This window comes from Natator depressus, chromosome 23 (genome assembly GCF_965152275.1).
Source record: "Natator depressus isolate rNatDep1 chromosome 23, rNatDep2.hap1, whole genome shotgun sequence".
Classification (NCBI taxonomy): domain Eukaryota; kingdom Metazoa; phylum Chordata; order Testudines; family Cheloniidae; genus Natator; species Natator depressus.
In genome coordinates, this window is record NC_134256.1 from 1,276,348 (window position 1) to 1,299,683 (window position 23,336).

The 23,336-nt window shown below is 60.9% G+C and overlaps 1 protein-coding gene across 1 annotated transcript; it reads right to left on the reverse strand.

Moving 5' to 3' along the window:
* Positions 1 to 355: 355 nt before the first annotated feature.
* WDR87 (WD repeat domain 87) lies at positions 356 to 8,567 on the reverse strand. Its single transcript, XM_074937934.1, has 5 exons — positions 8,495 to 8,567; positions 7,876 to 8,049; positions 3,606 to 6,499; positions 2,588 to 2,907; positions 356 to 2,349 (listed from the first exon to the last, which is right to left on the reverse strand). The coding sequence occupies exons 1-5, from the start codon at positions 8,501 to 8,503 to the stop codon at positions 356 to 358; spliced, it is 5,391 nt and encodes a 1,796-aa protein (XP_074794035.1). The 5' UTR covers positions 8,504 to 8,567.
* Positions 8,568 to 23,336: the final 14,769 nt, after the last annotated feature.

The window sequence follows — 23,336 nt, forward strand, 5'->3', positions numbered from 1 at the left end:
GTCGATGCCACAGCGACCCCCTCCCCCCGTTCCTGGCTGCGGGAGGCAGCTGATCCACGCGGGCAGGGCACCCGACGTATCGAACAGGAGAGTCAAACAGCAGCAGCGTCTCCTGGGGCCGTGACGTGGCACCAGCTTTATTACAGACTTGGCTCCGAACGCAGGGGAGGGCGGCTGGAGCGGGCCCTCCGGGCAGGGATCGGAGCCACCTTGCGCCGCAGGGTCCCCTGGGCCCCTCTGGCCCTGGCCTGCTGGGGTGGCGCCGGGGGAGCAGCGCTGGGCTGACGCTGAAGATAGAGCCGCTAGCTCACCAGACAGGCTCTGCCGCGGACCAGAGCCCTGCCCTTCCAGCCCCTCATCCCACCCCCACGTGCAGCTTGGGCGGCTGGCCCGGGCCGGCCTGCGGCGCCCCCCTCCAGGCCAGGGCCACGCTCCCGAACCGGGCCTCCCCCCGCGGCTGCAGGCTGTGCACGCTGTTCTGGAAGCTGAGGGGGATGACGCCGCGGAAGCTGGGCGGCTCGGGCGGGTTCCGGGGGGCCCGGTGCAGGATCTGGCAGAGGATTCGCTGGCCCAGGGTGGCCTCGCTCTGCCCCTGCGTGACCTGGGCCATGCCTGGCAGGGACTTGCCGCTGTGCCGGTCGGCTGCCCCCAGCTGCCGGATCAAGGCGCGGCTCAGGGGCCGCTGGAGGCTGTAGAGTTCGGTGAGCCGGTGGAACTGCTCCCACCAGGCCGGGGAGAAGGGCCCGTGGCGCTGCTGGAGGGCGAGCAGCACCCGGTAGAGCGCCAGGAACTTGTCCTCGCTCGGCAGTCGACGCTCTCCCACCTCGGTCCCGCTGGCGCCGGCGGCCGGCGGCCGGTCCGGCAGGTACAAGTCGACCTTCTCCCACTGGCTGTCCACGGGCACCGCCTCCTCCTGCACCCGGGGCCTGCTGGGCCCGGGCTCACGCTGCTGGAGCCTCTGGTGCCGGGCCTGGGCTCTGCCCAGCTGCAAGGCCGGGGGCTGCGTCTTGCGCCAGGCCTCCTCGCGCTCCCTGGGCGCAGCCAGCTCCAGGCTGGACTGCCCCAGCCGGGCCACCTGCTCCCACCAGGCCCACTCCTGCCCCATCCTCTCGGCGCTGGCCTGCAGCCGGGCCTGGGCGGACGCCAGCAGCTCCTTGGCCAGGCCGGGCTCGGGGCCAGGCTGGGCCTGGAGCAGCTTCGTGGACACGGTGGCCTTGGGCAGCTGCTGCCCGGGAATGGCCAGGAGAGCGCAGAGTGACACTGCCCTGCCCAGGTCGTCATCCTCCTCTCCCAGCACCTGGGCCGCCATGGCCAGCGTGGACTCCAGTGCCACCCTGTGCTCCACGGAGGGGCACTGCCCGAGGGCTTGGAGCCGGCCCAGCAACTCGGCCAGGTCGGTGCTCTCCAGCCTGGCCGGGTCGGCCAGGGTCTCCAGCAACGGCTGGATTCTCTGCCAGACCTGCCCCTCGGCCCCCCCAGCAACCGCCCCCGGGCTGCCCTGGGCCAGCTCTTCCTGCTGCACTGCTGGGGCCTCGCACGCCCTGCCGCCTGGCACCTGCTCTGCCCCCTCAGCCAGGCCCCCCTCAGCTGGGGCCCCCTTGGCCAGGCCCCCTTCAGCCCTTTTGGCCCAGGCCCCCTTGGCCTCCTGGGCCAGGTGCGTGCCCAGCCTGGCCACCAGCTCCTGGGCAGCCAAGGAGCTGTCGGGCAGGTCCCAGAAGACGGAGCTGCTGGACTTGCCGAGGCCCCAGGAGCTGGGGCGCTGGCCCAGGGCCAGGCGGGCGGACGCCAGCAGCTCCTCCAGGGTCCTGCGGTCGTTGGCCGAGGGGGCGACGCGCAGGGTGAGCAGCTTGCAGAGGTCGTCGCGCCAGTGGGCGCTGTCGGGGCCGTACTGGCGACTGGGGTTGATGAGGAAGGGGTCGGAGGACTCGGGGCGCATGGCCTGGGCCAAGGGCTGGCTCGGCTGCCAGGACAGGGGCTCTCCCGGCTGCTGCTTCTGCAGCATCTGCCTCTTGAGTGTCTCCTGGTAGAGCTTGGTGCGTGGGTCCTGGCGCGGGCCCAGGGGAGCCTGCCTCACCTTGGGCAGCTTGACCGTGGGCACCTTGGGGGACAGGCCGCCCGGGGTGCCGGTTGGGCGCTGCTGTCTCTCCGCCTCGCCGCCGGGGCCCAGCCCCTCGCTGCCGGGGCCCAGCTCCTCGCTGCCGGGGCCCAGCTCCTCGCTGCCGGGGCCCAGCCCCTCGCCACTCGGCACCATAATGGGGGCCGTGAGCCGCTGGGCCCTGGGCTGGATCTGGGGCAGCTCGTCCTGTGGCGGGCTCTGCTTCTTCGTGCCAGGGGCGTCTATGGCTGCACCTGGGCGGGGTGGAGACGGGGTCAGACTGGCAGTGGGGGGGGGCACCCTGACACTCAGCCCTCCCCCCCGATGGCAGGGGGTGCCCCCCTGGCAAGGCCGGGCCTGCAGACACGCCCTGCTCTGGGGAACAGCGCGCCCCTCGGGCTGCTGGTGAGTGTGAGGGAGTGTCCCTTTGCCCCCCCGGGGCTCCAGTGGGGGGAGAGGGGAGTTGGCCCCCCTGGCTCCAGCTGGACGTACCAGAGCTCCTGGGCAGCTGGGTCTGCTCAAAGAGCTGCAGCCTCTTGGCCGGGCCCTGGGTCGGCTCCACACCACCTGCCTCTGCGGCCAGCAGCTCTGACGCCTGGAGCCATTGGATGCCAGGTCCCTGGCCCCTGGCCCTGGGCTCCAGGCACTCGTCCGCCAGGTGCAGGTTGTCCGTCAGCCTGGTCTCCACTTGAGCCAGGAGGATCTCCAGTTCTGTGAGGCTGAGCGGGGCTGGCGCCCACCCCAGCCCCTCTGCCTCAGGCCCTGGTGGCTCCAGCCCGTACGGCACATACACCCCGCTGATAGTGACGGGCCTAGGGCAGGCAGAGCGGAGAAAGCGGGGTGAGGGGCTTGGCGGGGGGAGCCCAGCGCCAGCCTGCATCTGATGTCACTCGAGGTGGGTCTAGCCTGCTGGGACCCCATCCCCTGCCCGGGTCAGTGCGGAGTCCCAGTCGCTGACAGCGGGAGTGGGGCTAGGAAAGCCAGCCCGTCCTTGCACGGTCTGGTGGAGTCGCTCAGCTGCTTTAACGGGCCCAGGCACCGACCTGCAGCAGCCGTTGGCTCCCCTCGCCCTGCACGTGGGGTTACGGTGGCTTTCTGCTCCATTTCTGCTTCCCATCTTCCAGGTCCTGTCCTGCCCCATGGGCACTAAGAGCAGCCTCAGGGCTGCTCTAACTCACATTCACCCCAGGGGTCCTGGGGGGGATGGGGCAGAGACTCGCCACAGTGCAGCGTGACCCAGCTATGGCCCTGATCCACCCCTATGAGCCCGGGGAGGGGAGACAAAGAATAGCCACAGTGCAGCACCCTCCAGCCATGCTCCCGCCCCGCCCCACCCCCTCCACTGGGGGCTGGGAGCAGGGCCCTCATGCCAGCCCCACACCGCCTGGGGAGACTTGTCTGCAGGGGGATTCCCACAGGGCCGGTCCCGCCAGCGCTTGGCACAGAGGGGCCTGAGTGTGACCGTGAACCGGGGGGCGGAGAGGGAAGGACGGGCCCCGGGGGCACTCACGGCTGCTCCTTGGCGGGCGTGGCCTGCCCCTTGATTGCCTTCCGGAGGACGAACTTGTCGGGGATGCCGGCGACGGCGGTGATGAGCGAGCGGGCCTGGTCCCGCACCTGCCTGTCCGGGTCCAGCAGGGCCTGGGCCAGCGGCACCACATCCCTGCGGCTCAGCAGCTCCATCTCGCCCAGGGTCTCCCAGGCCGCCCGCCGCATCTGCCCGTTCTCGCTGGAGGTGCCCTGGTAGAGGCGGGCGGCGGCCTCGGCCTGCAGCAGGGGGGGCAGCACGTAGGCCTGGCTGATCTGCACCAGGGCGGCCGTGCACAGGCAGTAGCCGGAGAGCGGCACGTCGTCCAGCTGGCCCAGCACGGCCCGCAGGACGGCCGCCAGCGTCAGCTCGCTGGGCTTGTGCCTCAGCCAGTTCTTGGCCGCGATCTCGGCCAGCACATCCTGGGGCAGCTCTGTGTCCACGAAGGACGTGGGCTGGTCCTGCAGCTTCTGCTCGGCCTTCCCCTTCTCTGCCGGCTCCTCCCGCCACCGGGACGCCGCCGGCTCCTGGACTGGGGCTGGCTTCCGCGGCGGCAGCCGCCGGCGCGGGGTCACCTTGAGGGAGCACTGGAGGTGCGGGGGCGTGCCCAGCGGCCAGAGCCAGGCCCTGATGACGGAGTTGGAGACATAGCCATCCGGCCTGATGGGCCCCGGCCCCTCTGGCAGGAAATGCTTCTGGAGCTGCAGTGCTGGCTTCCCGGGCGCCTGGGGCTCCTCGCTGCCGGGTGGCTCCACCGGAGAGGGCACGGGCCTCTTGGTGCGTGTCCGAGCGGGCCGGAAATTGGGAGCGAGCTCCGGCGCCCTGGCGGGGCCCTCTGAGCCAGGAGAGGCACCTCTCTCTGTCTTGGCACTGGCTACCACCCTGGGCACGCTCTTGACCACCGTGACCTCCCGGTGGCTGGTGAGGGCCTCCATGCCTTCGTAGCACTTGGACTTCTCGCCCGCCCAGAGGTACCTGGGCACAAAGACCGTGTCGAAGGACAGGAGGAAGTTGGGGAGGAAGGGCAGGGGGTCCTCGACTACGTCGTCCCCCACCCTCCGGGCAGCCAGCGCCTTGAGGTGCCTGTGGGGCAGGTACTCCAGGCAGGAGACGAAGTAGATGTTGGTGCCGCAGCCCTCCAGCAGGTCACCCCACAGGCTGGAGAAGCAAACACAGCTGAACTTCAGGCTGGTGTCGAAGTCCACCAGCAGGACGCCCGTCAGGGACCACACCCGCACCGAGCCGTCCGCGGCACCCGTCAGCAGCAGCCGCAGCGGGTGGCAGTAGTCCAAGGAGGTGATGGCACAGGAGTGCAGGGGGCAGGTCTCCAGCCAGTAAGGGTTGATCTTCCTGGGCACCAGGGCGGCCTGTCTCCAGAGCCTGAGCCGGTTCTGCTCGGTCAGGGCACAGAGGTAGCCTGGCAGCAGCAGAAGGCTCTGGATCCGGCAGTCGGTGCTGGGGATGACGACCAGGGGCCGGAGCGCCAGCTCGCTGCCCGTCAGGCCCACGTTGGACAGCACGATCCGCTCGTCCGCGCCGTAGGAGCAGAGGAAGTTGGACTCCGGGGAGCAGTAGGACATGTCCGCGCAGGCCGAGAGGCTACACAGGGCGCCCACCGCCCCTTTGTGGATCTGCTGCTCCGCCAGGTGGTGGGCATGCTGGGAGACCAGGCGCACGTGCCCGCTCTGGTGCCCGCTGAACACGAAGCCAGCGGGCTGGGTGCCCAGGCCCAGACGGCAGAAGGCCAAGCACAGCACCTTGTCGTCTCTGTTCTCCGTGGTGCGCAGGATGTACTTGGCCGGGCAGGGACAGGTGGTGGTGTCCAGGACATAGACGTCGGCCGTCCCCACGGCCACCACCAGCTCCTCCCGCTCCGGGTCGTAGGCGTAGTCCAGGGCCTTCTCCAGCCGGTGGAAGGGCCAGGTGAGGAGGAGCAGCTCCCCGGTGACGGGCGAGAGGAAGCGGGTCACCCCATCCTCAGTGGTGGCCAGGATGCGGGCTCTGCCGGGGCCACAGGTTACCCGGGCCAGCCTGCGCAGGCCGGAGCCGGTGGCGTTGAAGAGCCGGTAGAAGCTGCGCAGGGCATGGAGGGAGAAGCTGAACTGAGACCGGCAGTAGAGCACGCTCTCGGTGACCAAGCCCAGCTGGAAGACAGGCTCGCCCAAGGCCAGCCGGCGCAGCGGCTCGCAGGTGCCTAGGCCCCACTCCTTGAGCAGCCCGTCCAGCGACGCCGTCAGCAGGGTGTGCGCGGCCGGGCGGCACACCACGCTGGTCACGGCGCTCAGGTGGGCCTTGAACTGCCGCTCCTGGCACCCCGTCTCCAGGCTCCACAGCTTGACCTGCCCGGCCAGGTCGCCCACGTACAGGTGGCCCTGGGGCCCGTGGGCGGAGCAGCAGGTGAGGGAGACGCCCTGGCTGAGCTGGAAGGCCCGGGTCTCGGCCCGGCGCTGGCAGTCGTAGAGCCGGATGGTGCTCTCGCAGAGGGCCACCAGCGCCCGCGCGTCCCGCTCCACACTCAGGCAGTGCACGAACTCTCCGCCGGCCACTCTCACCGCCCACGAGATGCTCAGGCCTGGCACAGGCCCCGGGCTGAAGGCCCAGAAGCTGAGGGCGCCGATGGCCCCCGTGACCAGCTCGCCCGTCTCCGGGTTGTAGCACATGCTGGTGACGGAGTGCGGGCAGCGGACGGCCGCGAGGAGCCGCAGGCCCTGGCTGTGGTCCCCGAAGAGCCGCAGGTGCAGGTCATCGCAGTAGGTGACCAGCAGGCGCAGGCTGGGCACGTGGGAGACCTGCAGCACCTTCACCCGCTGGGCCATGGGGACGTCCTTCTCCACCACCGCGCTCTTGTCTGCAGTGTGCTGCAGCCAGACCCGGGCCTGCGGGGGCGTGCATCATCAGGGCAGGGGAGCAGAGCAGGTAAGCTGTGCGTGCATGCATGTCCAGCACCTTGCACGACAGGGCTCTGCCTGCGTTCACAGCACCTCGCACGACAGGGCCTTATGGATGTGTATGTGTGTGTACAGCGCCTTGCACGACAGGGCCCTATGTGTGTGTACAGTGCCTCAGACAACAGGGCCCTACGTGTGTACATGTGTGTACAGCACCTTGTACGACAGGGCCCTGCGTGTGTACGTGTGTGTACAGTGCCTTGCACGACAGGGCCGAGCATGTGTGTGTGCATAGGAGGGGCCCTAACCCTGCCCTAAGGCCCAAGCATGGCTGTCATAATTGATCATCAACCATCGGCGATCAGTGAGGGGCTCTCCACCCCCAGCCGGCGCCCAGCCAGCGATGAGCAGAGCCCGCGGAAATGCCGTCTGTGCTGGCCGATGGGCGCGAGCCAGCAATCGGTGCCCAGCCATTGCCAATCGCCTGGCGATAAGAGCGGGTGGCAGCTGCTGATCCGTTCTCAGCGCTGAGTCACTGGCCCTCGGCAGCTGGGTGCCATCGCTGGTGAGCGCCGGCCGAGGCTCGGTGCGTGGCCCCCGTTGGGAATCCCCGTCCCTAGTCAAGGCTTGGCGGTTTAGTGTCAATAGTCGATGGAGCCGCTCGAACTTCTCCACCCGAAGGTTTAGGGTTTTTAACCAAATCAGCTTTTTTCCAAACGTGAAACTTGGGGGTGAGTTGTGGGGGAATGATCGGGGGTTGGTGGCATTTGCCCTTTTTTGCACCGTTTTCTGCATTTATTTTTCCCCCCCTTGCCATCGGCAGTGACGGTGTCTCGGTGTAGTGCACCCCACCCTGTTCGTACTGGAGCGGGGGCAGTTTCTGCGAAGGAAACGTTTCGAAAATGGTTTGGGGTGAGCAAGGCAGGCGGAGGTTGGATGGAAAATGTGCCTTGTTCGAAACGGCTCCTGCTTCTCCAGCAGCTCCCCTCACAGAGTCAGAGCCGGGGACGTGAGAGACAAGTGATGCAGCTGCTCCTCTGAGGACAGGACTGGTGGGGAAACCGAGGCACGGGGGAAGTGCCTTCCTGACAGTCAGATGCCGGTTGTCTGACTCCCAGTGTGGGCTGAGCAGGGAGGTCGGGACTCCTGGGTTCTGCTCTGAGCTGGGGGCGGGGAGAGGAGTCAGTGGGGTTAGAACAGGGGGCTGGGAGCAGAGGGCCCTGATCACAGCATTTCAGGCTCCCCCAGCCACTTTCCCTGGGGCAAGGGCAAGAGGTGGAGGACGCAGCCCCCCATGCGGCAGATCGTGGTGGAGGGCATGAGGGGCACCAATCCCCCAGGCGCACCTCAGGTGGGGGTCTCACCTGGTCCTGTTTCACCCCCGGGCCCCCCCAGGAGAAGCAGACGAAGATGTTGGCGGTGGCAGTCGGGTAGAAGCAGATGCGGGGCATGAGGTGAGGGTGGCGGCTGGCCCGGTACACAAGGGAGGGTCTGTCGCTCAGCACCACCGGCGTCCCGGGCGCCGCCTTGGGCAGCTCCTGCGTAGGAAGGAAGGACAGTGAGGGCGATTTGTCCTGGCGCCTGTGACCGCAGGTGCAGCCGGCTCCGACCAGCATGGGCCTGCCACCTTGGGGGCTGAGGGGGTGCAGGTTATTGCCAGCGATGGAACCCCAGAGGAGGGTGGAGCAGGACCCCCCCCCCCCGGCCATGGCACCTCTCCCCTCCAGCTCCCTGGAGAACCTGGCGATGTCTGTCACGCTCAGGGCAGCTCTCCCTTCTCCGAGCGACAGGCTCAGGCTCTCTGCAGACCCAGGCAGCGTTGTTGGAACCAAGGCCCAAATCTCGCTGGAAGGGGGGGTGCAGCGTCTGTACATCAGCCGGCTGCTGCGGTGTCTGCCTGGTTCTATGGGTGCATCTCTACAGGAAAGGAGCAGTGTGGAGCAGTAAATGGCCCCCCGCTTCTCCCAGCCCTCACCCCGTTACCTTTGGCATCTGCAGCTTTTGGGAGATCTGAGATTTCAGGTTCTTCCATGTGGGGATGATCCTGGCAGCTCCCAACATGGCAGCGCTGGTGTGGGGCGGCTTATCCCGGGCGACTGCAGAAGCCAGGAGGTGACGTCGGGGAGAAGCAGCAGCTCAGACCAGCCTGGGAACCGGTGCGAATTCCCTGCTGGGATTCTCTAGCTGGAGAGCAGGTGCTGCCCGGAGAGCTTCCATGGTCAGTACGCCCTAGTGGGGTCAGGCCCCGTGCCCCATTCCCTGCCCCCTCCCCAGCCCCGAGCCAGCCAGTCCCCGCCCTGGGGCTGGTCCGGGGCTGGCACCCCCTAGTGGGGACAGGCCCCGTGCCCCATTTCCTGTCCCCCCCGCCCCGAGCCAGACAGTCCCCGCCCTGGGGCTGGTCCGGGGCTGGCGCCCCCTAGTGGGGACAGGCCCCGTGCCCCATTTCCTGCCCCCTCCCCCCCGCCCCGAGCCAGCCAGTCCCACCCTGGGGCTAGACAGGCGCCAGCACCCCCCAGAGGGGACAGGCCCCGTGCCCCATTCCCCATCCCCCTGAACCAGCCAGTCCCTGCCCTAGGGCCGGATGGGAGCCGGCGCCCCCCAGAGGGGACAGGCCCCGTGCCCCATTCCCCGCCCCCCTGAACCAGCCAGTCCCTGCCCTAGGGCCGGATGGGAGCCGGCGCCCCCCAGAGGGGACAGGCCCCGTGCCCCGCCCCCCCGAGCCAGCCGGCGCCCTGTTCGCTCTCAGCGTGAGACGTTTATTCTGGTCTCTCAGGCGCACAGAGATCTTTGTGGGTGATGCCGTTGGGCCGGGGGGGTGCGGGGTGAAAGCCCCTCCCAGCAGAAGAGGACAGGACACACTAGGGGGGTCAGCGGCATCTGCCCCTGGCTTGTGACCTTGGGGGTCAGGTTCCCGCGCGGCCTGGGGCGGCCCGCCTGGCACCCCCCTTTTCCGCTGGCCGCGAAGGGGCCCCGGCCTTGCTCCCGAAGCTCAGCCCAGCACCGCCGGTGTACGGGCAGGCTCGTCCCGGCCCCCGGCCCCCCGGGGCACCATGGGCGGCCGCGCCAGGGGCACCAGCTTCACCTGCCCGCGCGGCTGCGGCCCCATGGCCAGCACCGCAGCATTGTGACATCACCCAGCCCCGACCAAAGGACCCGTGGCCGTGGAGGTATCCATCCACAAGAGAAAATAGTCCCTCTTCCCTCCCCCGCCTGCCAGAAACCAGGGAACATCATCATGTAATGCAAAAGCAAGGATCACTCTGTACTAATTAGCACGTACTTAGGGTCATTAGGCAAGGGCTAGATTGTCAGTTTCCTGGTGTGTGTCTGTCCAGCACCTGGTGCAGTGGGGGGCCTGGCCCTGGGCTGGGGTGGTGCTACCGTAATACACCTAATAGCAATAGAAATGTACAGCGCCTGGCGCAGTGTGTGTGGGGGGCTGGACCTGGGCTGGGGTGGTGCTATGTAACACACCTAATAGCAATAGAAATGCACAGTGCCTGGCGCGGGGGGGGGGGGGGGGCTGGACCTGGGCTGGGGTGGTGCTACCGTAATACACCTAATAGCAATAGAAATGCACAGTGCCTGGCGCAGTGTGGAGGGGCTGGACCTGGGCTGGGGTGCTGCTACCGTAATACACCTAATAGCAATAGAAATGTACAGTGCCTGGCGCAGTGGGGGGCCTGGGATTCCTAGGCACCAAGATACTCTGCCTATTAATTATTAATAATTAATGTAGTTCTGTGTTAAGTACAATAGTTTATGGGCCTGTCCGGTCCCAACTAGCCCCTCCCCCCGCAGCTCCCCATTCCTGCCAGCGCCAGGACAGAGCCTCCGGTTCATTTCCTGGCGCCCGGGTCTCCCCATCCTCGCTCTGCAGTGATGGACATGGCCCTGCATGGGGCAGGGCAGCAGATGCTCCGCCCAGCCTGGCCTTGCACACACCCTGTTAGCCCTGGGGCTGCCCCCTCCACCGTGGGTCGTGTCCCGTAGCTGGCCCCTCGCCACTAGGATACCTAGCCTGATGGATCGATTGGGATTCAGATGCTGACATCACGTTCTTGCCCCCAATTCCCGATCCCGCCCCATCTCTGGGCCCCACCCCCCAGCAAGTCTCCCCCCCCCAGGCTCCTTTGCACCCCAGACAGATCTGCTCACTGAGCAGACCGGCATCTCCCAGCCGGGCATCTCCCTGGCAACAGCAAAGGCACGGCCCAACTGTGGGTACCGCTGGTTGCCCGGTGCACCCTGTGATAAAGCAGATTAACAGCAGGGGGCGCTGCACCCCCCTCAGCCACAGCCAGGCCCCTGGGGTAGCTGCAGGGGCAAGAATCCAGGACCTACCTCCCCTGGGGTTTGAGCTGGCAGTGGTGCCAAGCCCTCGTAAAGGCACAGTTTGCACCAGGGCACGGTGATTTGCACTGTCACAGTTTACACAGCCATGATTTATACCTGTGCAAAGTGAGGTGGGGAGCTGGGAGCCAGGACTCCTGGGTTCTCTCCCCAGCTCTGGGAGGGGAGTGGGGTCTCATGGTTAGAGCAGGGGGGGCTGGGAGCCAGGACTCCTGGGTTCTCTCCCCAGCTCTGGGAGGGGAGTGGGCTCCACTGGTTAGAACAGCGAGGGGGCTGGGGGAATAGAGACATTTCTTGAACTCCAGTAGCTGCTGTTGCGTTTGGGGGCGTGGGGCGGGTGGGGAAGAAAGCATGAACACGGCCAGGCAGAGGGAGGCACTGAACCCAGTGTCCGGTGCCAGAGCCCCCTTCGTCTCCTATGCTGCTCTGGTATTCCCCCCGGGCAGTCGCTCCATGCCACGCCTGCCAGCTCGTGCGGCGGGCCATCCGACAGGAGAGCCGGGCACGGGTCCATCCTGCTCCACCCTGTTTGGCCTCCCAGGGGTTCCCCCCACCCCCGCCCACACTTTGGTGTAAATTAGGGATTTTTCTCCCGGTGGGTAGATTACTGCTGGGCAGCCCCCAGATGGCTCCTTCCTTCCGCTAATTACTAATTAGGCTCAGGGTAAAAGCATGAGAGGGAGGGGAGGGCGGGCCGGACTGTGTGCAGGGACTGAGCTGTCTGAGCTGTTTGTCTCTGCTAGCCTGGGGGAGTTGAGGGGGGCACCAAAATCTCTCCTTAGGCTGGATCCGACCAGAGCAGCCAAACTCCCCCCCGCCCCCCATCGGCCTCTGGCACCACGGGGAGGGGGAGCAGGGCGCCGCATGCTGCCCCAGACGGCCGGATGAGCCAGGCGCGGATTAGCCGGGTCATGCCGATTCCCAACGGCACAGACTTCCCTCTGCAATCCTTTAATGGGGGGATCCATCAGCCTGTCAGCGCCAGAGCTGAGCGGCTGGGGCGGTGCGGCGGGACCCCGCTGGGGGCTGGTCACTGGCCCAAAGCTCTGCTGTGATGCTCAGGCCCTGGCCCCTGGCTTGCACCATCAGTTAATAATGGGTTGCATGGCTGCAAAGCATGGGACAAACACTTCCTGGGCAGCCAAAGCGAGTTCGGTGCTGAGGATGGTCCATGGGCTTTGGGTGCATCGTCCCCTTCATCCACTTAGACAAACCCCAGCCTGGGTCACTAGCTGTAGTTTGCCCTTTTACTTCATTTGATGAATGGACTTTTCACACTTGGGGGAGGGGGACAGAGCATTTTTGCTGAAACCTTGTCTTAATTTACTTATTAATCCAGTAGGACGGCAACACCCCCGCCCCCCGATCAGGACCCCCATTGTGCCAGGCGCTGCACAGACCCTGACTGCAATCTGGGCCCCCACTGTGCCAGGGGCCGCCCAGACACAGGCCTGGCGCCAAAGAGCTCGCAAATTCATCACGTATCTTAAACCTGCTTTAAAAGAGGGCAATCCCCTGCCCGCTGTCCGAGCTCATGCGAACGCTGCTACGCGTGTCTCCCGGCTTGTCCCAAGAGCAGAACCAGGGCAGCTGAGGCAGGCACCTCAAAACCTTTCCAGGCTCTCCCCCCTCCTCCAGAGGATGCGCAGAGATTTTCAACCGTGTCTTTCTGTAGGAGGTGTGAACCGGTGACAGGACCTAGTTTGCAGCGGTGTCATTGCTGGATCTGTGCTTAGCAGAGTGTCGCCAGGTCACGGAGTGAGCCTCTTTACACGCCCCAGGTCAGAGCATTTCTACTGGTTTATTAGACTGAGTGAAATCGCTGCTCCCGCATTTAACAAGCCAGGTGTGCCGAGAGGCCTAGGCAGGGGAGCTGGGGTGTGTGCGGGTGAGCATGCTCTGGGTACTGAATGAATGGTAACCAAATCTCTAAGTATCTGTCCCCTGTCTGCTTTGCTGGGTATGTCACCGGTGCACTCATTTTTCCAGGACAGCCCCCTCCCAGATTTGGGGAACCAGTGCTCTGCAGTCGGACTTGTTATTTTTCCCCAGTGAGGGGCGGTCAGTCGCCCTGCAGCTGTTAGAAGACCCAGGAGGGCTACCAAAGAATCGCTGGGTCATAACTAGCCACTCATTTGTGGCAGCTGGTTATGACCTGCATCCCAGGTCCTTCCAGGACTGGCCACATTCACCTCATGATGTGCATAAAATCTCCTCTTTCCCCACGATTTCACCAACATTTGTCCCTGTCCAATCGCTTGCTGGTGTCTCACCCTGGGGGTATTTTTTGAGGTTCACCAGAGGGGGCGAGGGACAATTTTCAAACCGCTCGAGCCAAAGGACGCGGGTGGTGACAGTTGAGCAGGAGGCTGTGGCGAGAGGGACGGCTGGTTATGGGGAAACTCTTCCCTTGGCATTAAGTGAGGTGCAGGAAAATCCAGGGGATGCTGGTGATGTTGTTAGCCCCAAGGAGGCAGCGGCCATGCCACTCAGACAGCATGAAGTGGCCTGGACCATCCACCAGAGACTCCCTGGCCGTGGGCCTTGCAGCCACTTTGGGCTGCCCCCTCTGAGGTACAAAAGCCTGGGGTGAGCATTGAGCCCACCCACCTGGCAGCTAGCAGTGTGCACTGGGCACCCCAACAGGTTCCCAGGACAGCTGCCTCCACCTGAGGGCGATCCTAGGAAAACCTGGACAGCCAGCAGCCATGCTCCCAGGGGCTGGGGCAGATCAGGGTGTGGTGGGGGCATGCCGTGCTCTCATCCTTCTCCCATTCCCAGGGCCCACAGAGGGCCGAGCGGGCCCCGGGCCATCCCCAAAGTCAGGGGGAGGGAGCGCAAAGGTAAGATCAAGGAAGGATTGTCACCTTCATCCGACAGAGGGGGATGGGGCTCAGCAAACTGCCGGGTCAGTGCCAGGAACTGGAGCTGGTCTTCTGAGCCCCACACCTGAGCCAGTCTCCTGAGCCCCACTCCAGGCCAGCCCTGAGGGGATCATGTCTCAGAAGGGGTGAGGAGTGGGTTCATAGACACAGGGGGCTGCCAGGCAGCCCCCGCAGGCTCCTGCGGCAGACAAGACACCAGACTGGCTCTAATAACAGCAGGCCCTGGCCCTGCAGCACGGGAGCCGTGCCGGGGAGCCAGGTGCCGGCCAGCTGTTAATCCTCAGGGCGCAAAGCGATTTGCAGTTACCACAGAGATGAACGGCTTTGCTCAGCCGAAATGCTAGGTGCTTTTACTGCAGCCCCCGCCCTGGTAGCGGAATCATTCCTTCTAGCAGCAGCCTGCTCCTTGGACAACCCGTCCTCTCGGCTTGGGGAGGCAGCGTGGTCTCGTGGATGGGACACTGGGCCTCAGGACACCTGGGGTCTATTCCTGCCACTGTCCCTGTGTAACTTTGGGCAAGTCCCTGTCTCTCTCTGGGCCTCAGTTTCCCCTTTGTCCGTTCCGGCCGTGAGTTCTTCAGGGCAGGGACTGCTTCTGGCTCTGTGTCTGTGCAGTGCCTTCACAATGGGGCCCTGATCTCAGTCGGGGTCTGTGCAGCACCTGGCACCACAGAGGCCCTGATCTCGGTCAGGGTCTTTGCAGCGCCTGGCACAATGGGGGTCCCAGTAATACCAACATTGCCAACCCCAGCAGGACTCAAGTGGTACCCTGGGCCCTGTGTCAGTCCCTGTGCCTGGGGTCAGCAGAACCCCACATCGCAGATCCCTTCCTAGGGGGCAGTGTCCCTGCACGTGGTTGCCAGGTTCAAACTGCAGCCCGGACGCCTGGCTCCTGTCTACAGTAAATCCCGTTGGACGGGTTCCGCAAGCGCTTTCCCGCTGCTGAAGGAGAACGGCAGGGAGCGGAGAGCTGAGCAGATCGGCCTGAACCCAGAAAACCAAACCACGGTTCTAAGCAAAACTGTACGGGTCGGGTTTTCTCCCCAGGACCAAGAAAAGTCTGTTGGGTCAAACCCAATGTTTTGTTCAAGCTGTCATTTTTCTCCAGTTCTCACTTTGGGTCGGCTTTGGGTGTTTCCCACTTTCTTTTTTCCAAACAGCTGAATTGCAAAATGCAAAGCTGTTGAAAAGTCGGGGCATTTCTTTGCAAAATGGCTGAATTGAAGCATTTTGACTTTTTAGAATTTTTCTCTCATATTTTTAATTTCTCGCTATTTGCCGAATTCAGCTCAAATTCGTGAAGTTTCAGAGACACAAAAATACAATTTCCACAATTTATTATTCACCAAAAAAGTGTTGCCCGACTCTGCCTTGCCAGCAGCTGCAGCTCTGTCGCTTTCCCCGGAACTGCTGACGAGGCAGCCAGGGTCCGGCTCACCCGGGAACCGGTTCTCAGCCGAAGCACTGGGCCTGTAGACCCACAGCGATGGCTCGGTTGGGATTTGGTCACCTCAGGTCCCCCTGGAACTGGATCAGAATGGCCTGTTTCCTGCCTGCTTTGCACTGGAGTGTGACCGCAGGTGTGTGTTAACCCCTCCCCCGCTCGCCCCGCGAAACAACGGGGGGTTAACCCCTCCCCCGCTGGCCCCACATACCCAATGGGGGTTAACCCCTCCCCCGCTCGCCCCACGTACCCAGTGGGGGTTAACCCCCAGGGATTACCTGGAGCAAGTCGGGGAGGGGTTAACCCCCATTGGGTACGTGGGGTGACTGAGGGAGGGGTTATTCCCCATTGGCTATATGGGGCGAGTGGAGGGGGTTAACCCCTCCCCCACTTGCTCCAGGTAATCACTGGGGGTTAACCCCCTCCACTCGCCCCATATAGCCAATGGGGGATAACCCCTCCCCCGCTCGCCCTATATACCCAGTGGGGGTTAACACCTCCCCCAGTCACCCCACGTACCCAATGGGGGTTAACCCCTCCCCCGCTCACCCCATATACCCAGTGGGGTTGCCCACCCTGCGCTGTGGGGCGGAGGCTCAATGGGGTGCGTGGCCCTTTAAGGCCTTAGAGGGGCGGGGCCAGCTCCCTCCGGTCGGGCAGCTCCCTCTAGCGGTGGGAGGTGCTGGGGGGGCGGAGCCGGTCCCTCCCTTCAGCCCCGCCCACTCCCCGCCCGGCCCCGCCCACGCGGCGGGTGAGAGCACCTCCCCCGCCGGCTGTGCCCCTCCCCCGCCGTGTCCTCGCGCCCGGCCGGCTCAGGTCCGGGGTGTCCGCGCGCCGCTGCCCCGCTCCCATTGGCCCCTGGCCGCGCGCCGCTGCTGACCGGTGAGTGACCGCGCGCCGCGGCCGTTGGGCTTCCCCTCCGCGCGCGGCCGGCGTCTGAGCGGAGGGGGCGCTGCCCCCGGTGCGGGGTGGGGGGGCGGCCCCGTGTGCCCATCGCGGGGGGGGCCGCTCACCGCCCCCCACCGGGCGCTGCTCCGAGCCGCTTCCTGAACCCCCCGCGGGCAGCTGCGGAGCGGCGCGGGGGCTGCTGGGAGCTGTAGTTTCCGGGCGCCCGGGCGGCCGTAGCGCAAGGCGGGGGTGGGCGGCCGCGCGGACTACAGCTCCCAGCAGCCCCCGCGCGGCCAGCGGCTGCCCCGCGGGAGGGGGTCGTTCGGGGGGCTCCGGCTGTCCCGTGCGAGAGGGGTAAGGTGGGGGGGCCTCCGGCTGCCCAGGGCTGTGGGGGGGGCCATCAGGCCGGGGGGGGGTCATTGCACTCTGCTTGAGGAGCCTTTGGGGGGGCGGGATGGTGGGGGGCTCCTGCGCCCCGTGGGGGGGTCATTGCACTCTGCTTGAGGAGCCTTTGGGGGGGCTGGGATGGTGGGGGGCTCCTGCGCTCCATGGGGGGGTCATTGCACTCTGCTTGAGGAGCCTTTGGGGGGGGGGCCGGGATGGGGGGGAGCTCTGGCTGACCCGTGGGGGGGTCATTGCACTCTGCTTGAGGAGCCTTTGGGGGGGGGGCCGGGATGGTGGGGAGCTCTGGCTGACCCGTGGGGGGGTCACTGCACTCTGCTTGAGGAGCCTTGGGGGGGGGGTGGGATGGTGGGGGGCTCCTGCGCTCCATGGGGGGGTCATTGCACTCTGCTTGAGGAGCCTTTGGGGGGGCCGGGATGGTGGGGGGCTCTGGCTGACCCGTGGGGGGGGTCACTGCACTCTGCTTGAGGAGCCTTGGGGGGGGGTGGGATGGTGGGGGGCTCCTGCGCTCCATGGGGGGGTCATTGCACTCTGCTTGAGGAGCCTTGGGGGGGGCGGGATGGTGGGGGGCTCCTGCGCCCCGTGGGGGGGTCATTGCACTCTGCTTGAGGAGCCTTTGGGGGGGGCCCGGGATGGTGGGGAGCTCTGGCTGACCTGTGGGGGGGGTCACTGCACTCTGCTTGAGGGGCCTTTGGGGGGGCGGGATGGTGGGGGGCTCCTGCGCCCCGTGAGGGGGTCACTGCACTCTGCTTGAGGAGCCTTTGGGGGGGGGGCGGGATGGTGGGGAGCTCTGGCTGACCTGTGGGGGGGGTCACTGCACTCTGCTTGAGGAGCCTTTGGGGGGGGGGCCGGGATGGTGGGGAGCTCTGGCTGACCCGTGGGGGGGTCATTGCACTCTGCTTGAGGAGCCTTTGGGGGGGGCCAGGATGGTGGGGGGCTCCTGCGCCCCATGGAGGGGGGTCATTGCACGCAGCTCACGTCCCTGGGCTGCAGACGGGGAGCTGAGCACAGGGCAGCGCAGTGTTTGCCCAAGTCACGTTGACAGAGCCTGCAGCCGAGGCAGCCCCCTCCTCGCTGGGCCCTGCTGAGCTGGCGGGTTCACCCTTCGGGATTGCGGGGGCTGGGGCACGGGACCGTTTCAAAGGTCACAAGCCGGAGGTGGCAAATGTAAAGGTAGCTCGAGTAAAGCGGTGAGAGTGTCCAGTTTGTGACACAGCCCCCTCACCACCCCCAGCTGCAATGTTTGCCCAATTCATAGTAGCCTCTGCAGGAGTCCTTGGACCTAACTCAGAATTGTGGCGACAATCGACTATTCAGCTAGTGGGGATGTTGCCTGTGAAAACAGTCAGGTCTTTGGTGGTTTGTGCTTTTTAAACCCAGCCCTGATCCAGAGGGCAAAGACTGGGGTGCACAGTGCTACGCCTTGCACTAAATGCAAATTGTCGTTGCGCTCCTGTATTGTGTTACCGGCATGCAGAGTGGGAAGGCTGACACACAAATGGTTAGCTGTGGTATAGACTTCTCAAGACTTGGCTTTGCTTCCAGGCTATGGCAAGTTATTTGAATTAACTTCTCCCCTGAAATTAAAGTGTTTTCCTATTTCACATCAGTTTTGCCTGAGCCTTGCTGTATAAATTTAGTGCTGTGCAGAGCTCGGGTTAAAGCTTGAAAGAGCTGGTGGTAGCTTAACCCTGTGATGTGAATAACACTGAATGGCTCAATAAGTCAGTGGGGTATAATATAAGTGGGCCAAAGCACCATGAATGTATTTCACATTAACAAGTGCTTTATTCAGGCCTGTCCGAATGAGGGTGCGTATTAGATGCTTACCTTCCGGATGACGTTGGAGTTTCATCTCCTGACTTTCTGTGGATGGGGGGTGTATTTGGTCTTGCTAGACATTCTTTTAAAAACAGCTCTGCCTGTGCAACTGAAATAATTTTCCACGTGTGACAGGAATCAAAGGGCCAGTGTTGTAAGAGGAGCTGAATCAGCTAAATGGAAGCAGAACAGACAAAATGACATTAAATAGGAAGATGTTAAACTTGCTAGCTTTGCCTGGAGGTATTGGCTCCATTATGCTGTATAAGTAACAGCTGCAATATGAATAAAAGCGGGGAGGGGGATCAGACAGCATAAGCCAGCGGCAGGATTTATGGTATTAGGGGCAGGGGGCTGTCAGATGCAGGCTTAATATCACTCTTTTGTTTTTACAGACATGTCCATGCCCTCCAGACTCTCACAAGGGGGAGTTAAGTGGCTCTCCCAGTGCTGTGATAGCATGGAGCTGGGGATTAAATGAGATCTGAAGGTAGCCTGCGGTTCCAAGGAACTGCACTGATAGAGTGCTGCTTGCAGCCATGCAAGGCAGAGATCCTGAAAGAGATTCATGTGTTTATGGAAACTATATAGATCAAAGAGTACTAGAGATGAAATTGCTGACCAGTCTTTATAGACTTGAAGTAGGAAGCAGCATGCCCAGTAAGTGTCCGCGTGACTGGGCCCCTACTTCGCAACTTCTTGCAGCAGAAATCAAATCTTGTACATGTGTTGTCTGCTTAGTATGTCCAGATCTGAACTGGCTTTCACTGATGTCAGTGGAAATACTCTCACTGCATCAAGATCAGATCCTCTCTGCCTAAGTCATACAAAGTTTCTCAGTTTCTGCAAACAGAATTTATAGCAGGTTTCAGAGTAACAGCCGTGTTAGTCTGTATTCGTAAAAAGAAAAAAGAAAAGGAGTACTTGTGGCACCTTAGAGACTAACCAGTTTATTTGAGCATGAGCTTTATAGCAGAAGCCATCCTTCCCATTTGAACATCAGACAGTGCATTTCACTTCCTTTGTGATGGAAACTTTCAATCTTACCCATCCTGATACTCAAACACCTGTGTGGTTCTTCTAAAGCTTCCTGGAGTAGTAGTGAAGGTGTCAGAAGTGCAGATAATGCTAGAAAGCCAGCAGTGTTGTTTTCCCAGAAAACGATTGTTCAGATATATACATGAAAATAAAAGGGCTATAGAGGATAGCCAGGAACTGGAATTATATCTTGCATTTCTGAGTTGCAAAACGGGAGTAGTCTGTTCTCCAACTGATGGCTGGTGGATTTACATATACAGTTCTCATTAACATTAATGGGAACAGCTGTACATCAATGTCTCATTTATTCATTTTACTAAGTGTCCTGTCAAATCAGATCATCCCCCAAATTACCTTTAAAAAAAATTGGCTTTCAGAAAAATCCAGAGACCAATGGAAGTGTAGTACATCATATTTTTAAAAATCCTCCCAACGCTTCCAGCAGTTGTTTTCAAACAAACATCCCTGCAGACCAAACACTGCAGCCCTGAGCGCTTCAAAGTGAAACCTACATCTTTGTTTTCTATTGTCCAAAGTAATCAGTAAATAGAACTTAATCTTTGTATTCTAGTAATCTGGAGCAGTGGGAGCAATTTAGGTAGGAAAGTGTGTCCCTTTCAATGAAATATGGCTGCCTCTAAGGATTTATTCTGGGGTAACATAAAACCACTTGATGAAAACCACAACAAGAAAAGGAGGACTTGTGGCACCTTAGAGACTAACCAATTTATTTGAGCATAAGCTTTCGTGAGCTACAGCTCACTTCATCGGATGCATTCCATGTAGTGAGCTGTAGCTCAGGAAAGCTTATGCTCAGATAAATTGGTTAGTCTCTAAGGTGCCACAAGTCCTCCTTTTCTTTTTGCGGATACAGACTAACATGGCTGCTACTCTGAAACTTGATGAAAACCGTTTCTGGAAATACATTCTCCTTGGATGCAGTCACCTTTGTTAGTGGAAGTGTATCTTTACACTGAACTTGGCTCTAGTGGAAAAGTGCCCGGCTCGCGAGTGAATCCTCTCTCTCCATAGATCAGGTACCATGTAGGCAGAGCCAGGGTGACATTCTGAACCGTGCTGCTCTCATGCCAGCATGCTTGTGCCTCATTCTGGCCGGAAGAGCCATCCTTTGGGATGAAAGGGCAAATCATATTGGTGTCTTAATGCCGTGCTGAGTCTGACAAACATTGCACGGCGGTTTTGGTGACATGGTCACAAACCTGCTGGGAATTGGGTTAGGACCTCCCCCAACTCGTTTTGCACAGCCATCGGATGATGGATGACTTCTGGTTGTTAATTCTGCTTGGCTGGATCTGAATCAGTGACCTGGAGACTGTGGGAGTGGTGCTCAACAGCCTGTTTTGGTAATGAGCGAATTGCTTTAATATGACACTTTTTTGGAAGAGGATATATGTGCTGCTTTAAATTCTAGAATCCTGCAGAACGTGAGCTTAATGCTGGAGTCTGAATGTCCCCTTGCGAATCAGGCTGAGCTGAAATAATAATGGTGCAGCTGGTGCCATACTCCTAGCCGCGTTTTGGAGTAATCTGACCTGCGGCAGCTAATGTGCTGTGGCACTGTTTGTTTAGTCCTGACAGCTTTCACACTTGTCTCCCAATTTTGAACATTGGGCTGATACTTGTTTTCACACATGCCATTCAGCCCTCCTGCCTTATCCCCTTTTCTCTGCAGGGCTGTGTTTCAACAGGCTGCATCAGAAACCCCTCCAGAGGTGCACTGTTGTGGTGCCGACTTGTTTTCAATTCCATAACAACACTTGCCTCGTCCGCTGACCTATTTGTGCAGGCACCAAAAGAACAGTGAGCACGGCTGTTTACTAACTAATACTGTTACAGATGGTGGGGGCTGAGAATGTGCGGAGGGGTTTTGTTCTTGGCAAGTAAAAAGGCTCCTATCTTTGTTACGGTTATACGAAAGGGGAAAAGAAAGCTGAGCCATTTGAATGAACTCTGCCTCTGTAGTACTGAAATGCTGATGGAGGTTGGTTGTCGCTCTGCCATCAGTTATACGCCTGCCCGTTGACTTCATGGGTGTGTGGAGGATCCCAGTTCTGCCTTTACTCTGGCAGCATAGACGTTATCCTTAGTCTATACTTTCCACTAGTCTTAATTTTTCTGCTGCAGTAGTGCCTTGATCAGAGTCCTGGTGTGCAAGGCACAGTGCACACACCCAGGCCTGCTCTACAATAGCTATTTTGAACTGGTATAGCTATTTTGGTGAGGGGGTGGATTTCTTTATCAATGTAGTTACACTGATACATCCCACAGTGTGGGTGCAGTTCTATCAGGATAAAGGTACCTTACACTGCTATCGCTTATTCCCCTTCCCGTCAGAGAATAAACTATTCTGGTATAAGCACTTTTGTATGGCTAGAACTGCGTCCATAGGTGTAGTTTGACTTTTCTGTTGGGGAGGGGCTTAATACTATTTATAATAGGTATAGCTCTAATTTCTGGATTTACCAATTGTTAGTGGTACTTAAATTACAGTGTACTTGAAATCACAAATACTGTTTACGTTCATTATTTAATCACCTTAGTTTTTGTTTTAACTTAATTATTCGCCATGTTTACTAGCTACCATTTAAAAATCAACATTGGCATAAAAACAAATTCTTAAATAAACAGAACCAAGCACTTTCATGTAACTATGAATCACGCCTCCCTGGTTTGAGAGATACACAAACTTGTGATGCACACACCAAACCAATCCATCGCTAAAACCTGTCCCCTTTGCCCCGTGCCTAAGCATGCTCCACTCCCATTCAACCTTCCCTGGTCAGTCAATGCTCAACGCTGCCCAGCGCTTGGGACGCACCTCAGAGCTTGTACTCACTTGCTGCAATGTTACCGGCGCTGATTAGAAAGTGGCCCCTATGTCTAGACAACTGTGTTTCTGGGGCAAGTCTCTTATTTTATATGCTAGTAAAACTGAAAGGACCCGAAGCTGGAGCTCTGCTGTGAGGGTCAGGAGCTGCTCTTAGGCAGCCCATGTGGGGAAACGGATCTGGACACACAGCGCCTGGCATTGCTGCTCACCCCCCGAACGTTCCTCTGTAGGGAGGAAGCAGGGCCAAATAGAAGGGAGAAATCTGGCCCCTTCCCATGCGTCACCTCTGTGATGTATCCAGTTGGGGGGGGGGGGGGGGCAATGCCCCCCATAGCTCCTGTCAGTGTAGGTAATCCACCTCCCTGAGAGGTGGTCGCTGTGTTGATGGGAGAAGCTCTCTCTCCTTGACCTAGTGCTGTCTACACGAGTGGTTATGTTGGTATAACTATGTCACTTGGGGTGGGTTTTTCACACCCTTCCCTTCTCTGTGCCTCAGGGTTTGGCTACACTACAAAAAAAAAAAAAAAAAACCCTGAGGCAGCATGTCTCAGAACCTGGCTCAAATGACCGGGGCTTGCAGGGCTTGTGCTGTGGGGCTAAAAATAGTAGTGTAGACATTCTTGCTCAGGCTGGATCCTGGGCTCAGGAAATGCCCCCCACCCCTTGCTGGGTTCCAGAGCCCGGGCTCCAGCTTGGGTGAGAATGTCTACACTACTATCTTTAGCCCTGTTGTGTGAGCCCGAGTCAGTTGACCTGGTTCTGAAATTTCCTGCTATAGGGTGTTTTTTGTTGGGTGTTTTTTTTGCGGTGTAGATGTACCCTCAGTTTTCCTGCCTGTTACATGGGGAGCAGGACCCACCTCGGCAGCAGTTGGGAGGCCAAACGCTTTCTGTATGCAGTGCTTTGGCATCCTTGAATGGTTGATGCTGTCGCATGTTGGGTGGATGGGGTTACTTAACCATTCCCAAACTCTGTGATATTTCTAGAGCCCCTTTTCATGTTGTTACCCTAAAATTAACTGGCCCATATCTTTTCCCATCGCCATGGACTTATGTTTTGTTTTTATTTTTCTTTGAATTCAGAGTTTCCTCAAGTTTTGACCCAGCAGACGATGGCACTCCTGCACCTATAGGATATTCATTT

Coding starts and splice junctions, on each gene's coding strand:
- WDR87 (XM_074937934.1), bottom strand. Junction 2,908..3,605: donor ACGCCCGCCAAGGAGCAGCC/GTGAGTGCCCCC, acceptor TGCCTGCCCTAG/GCCCGTCACTATCAGCGGGG. Junction 2,350..2,587: donor CCAGCTGCCCAGGAGCTCTG/GTACGTCCAGCT, acceptor CACCCCGCCCAG/GTGCAGCCATAGACGCCCCT.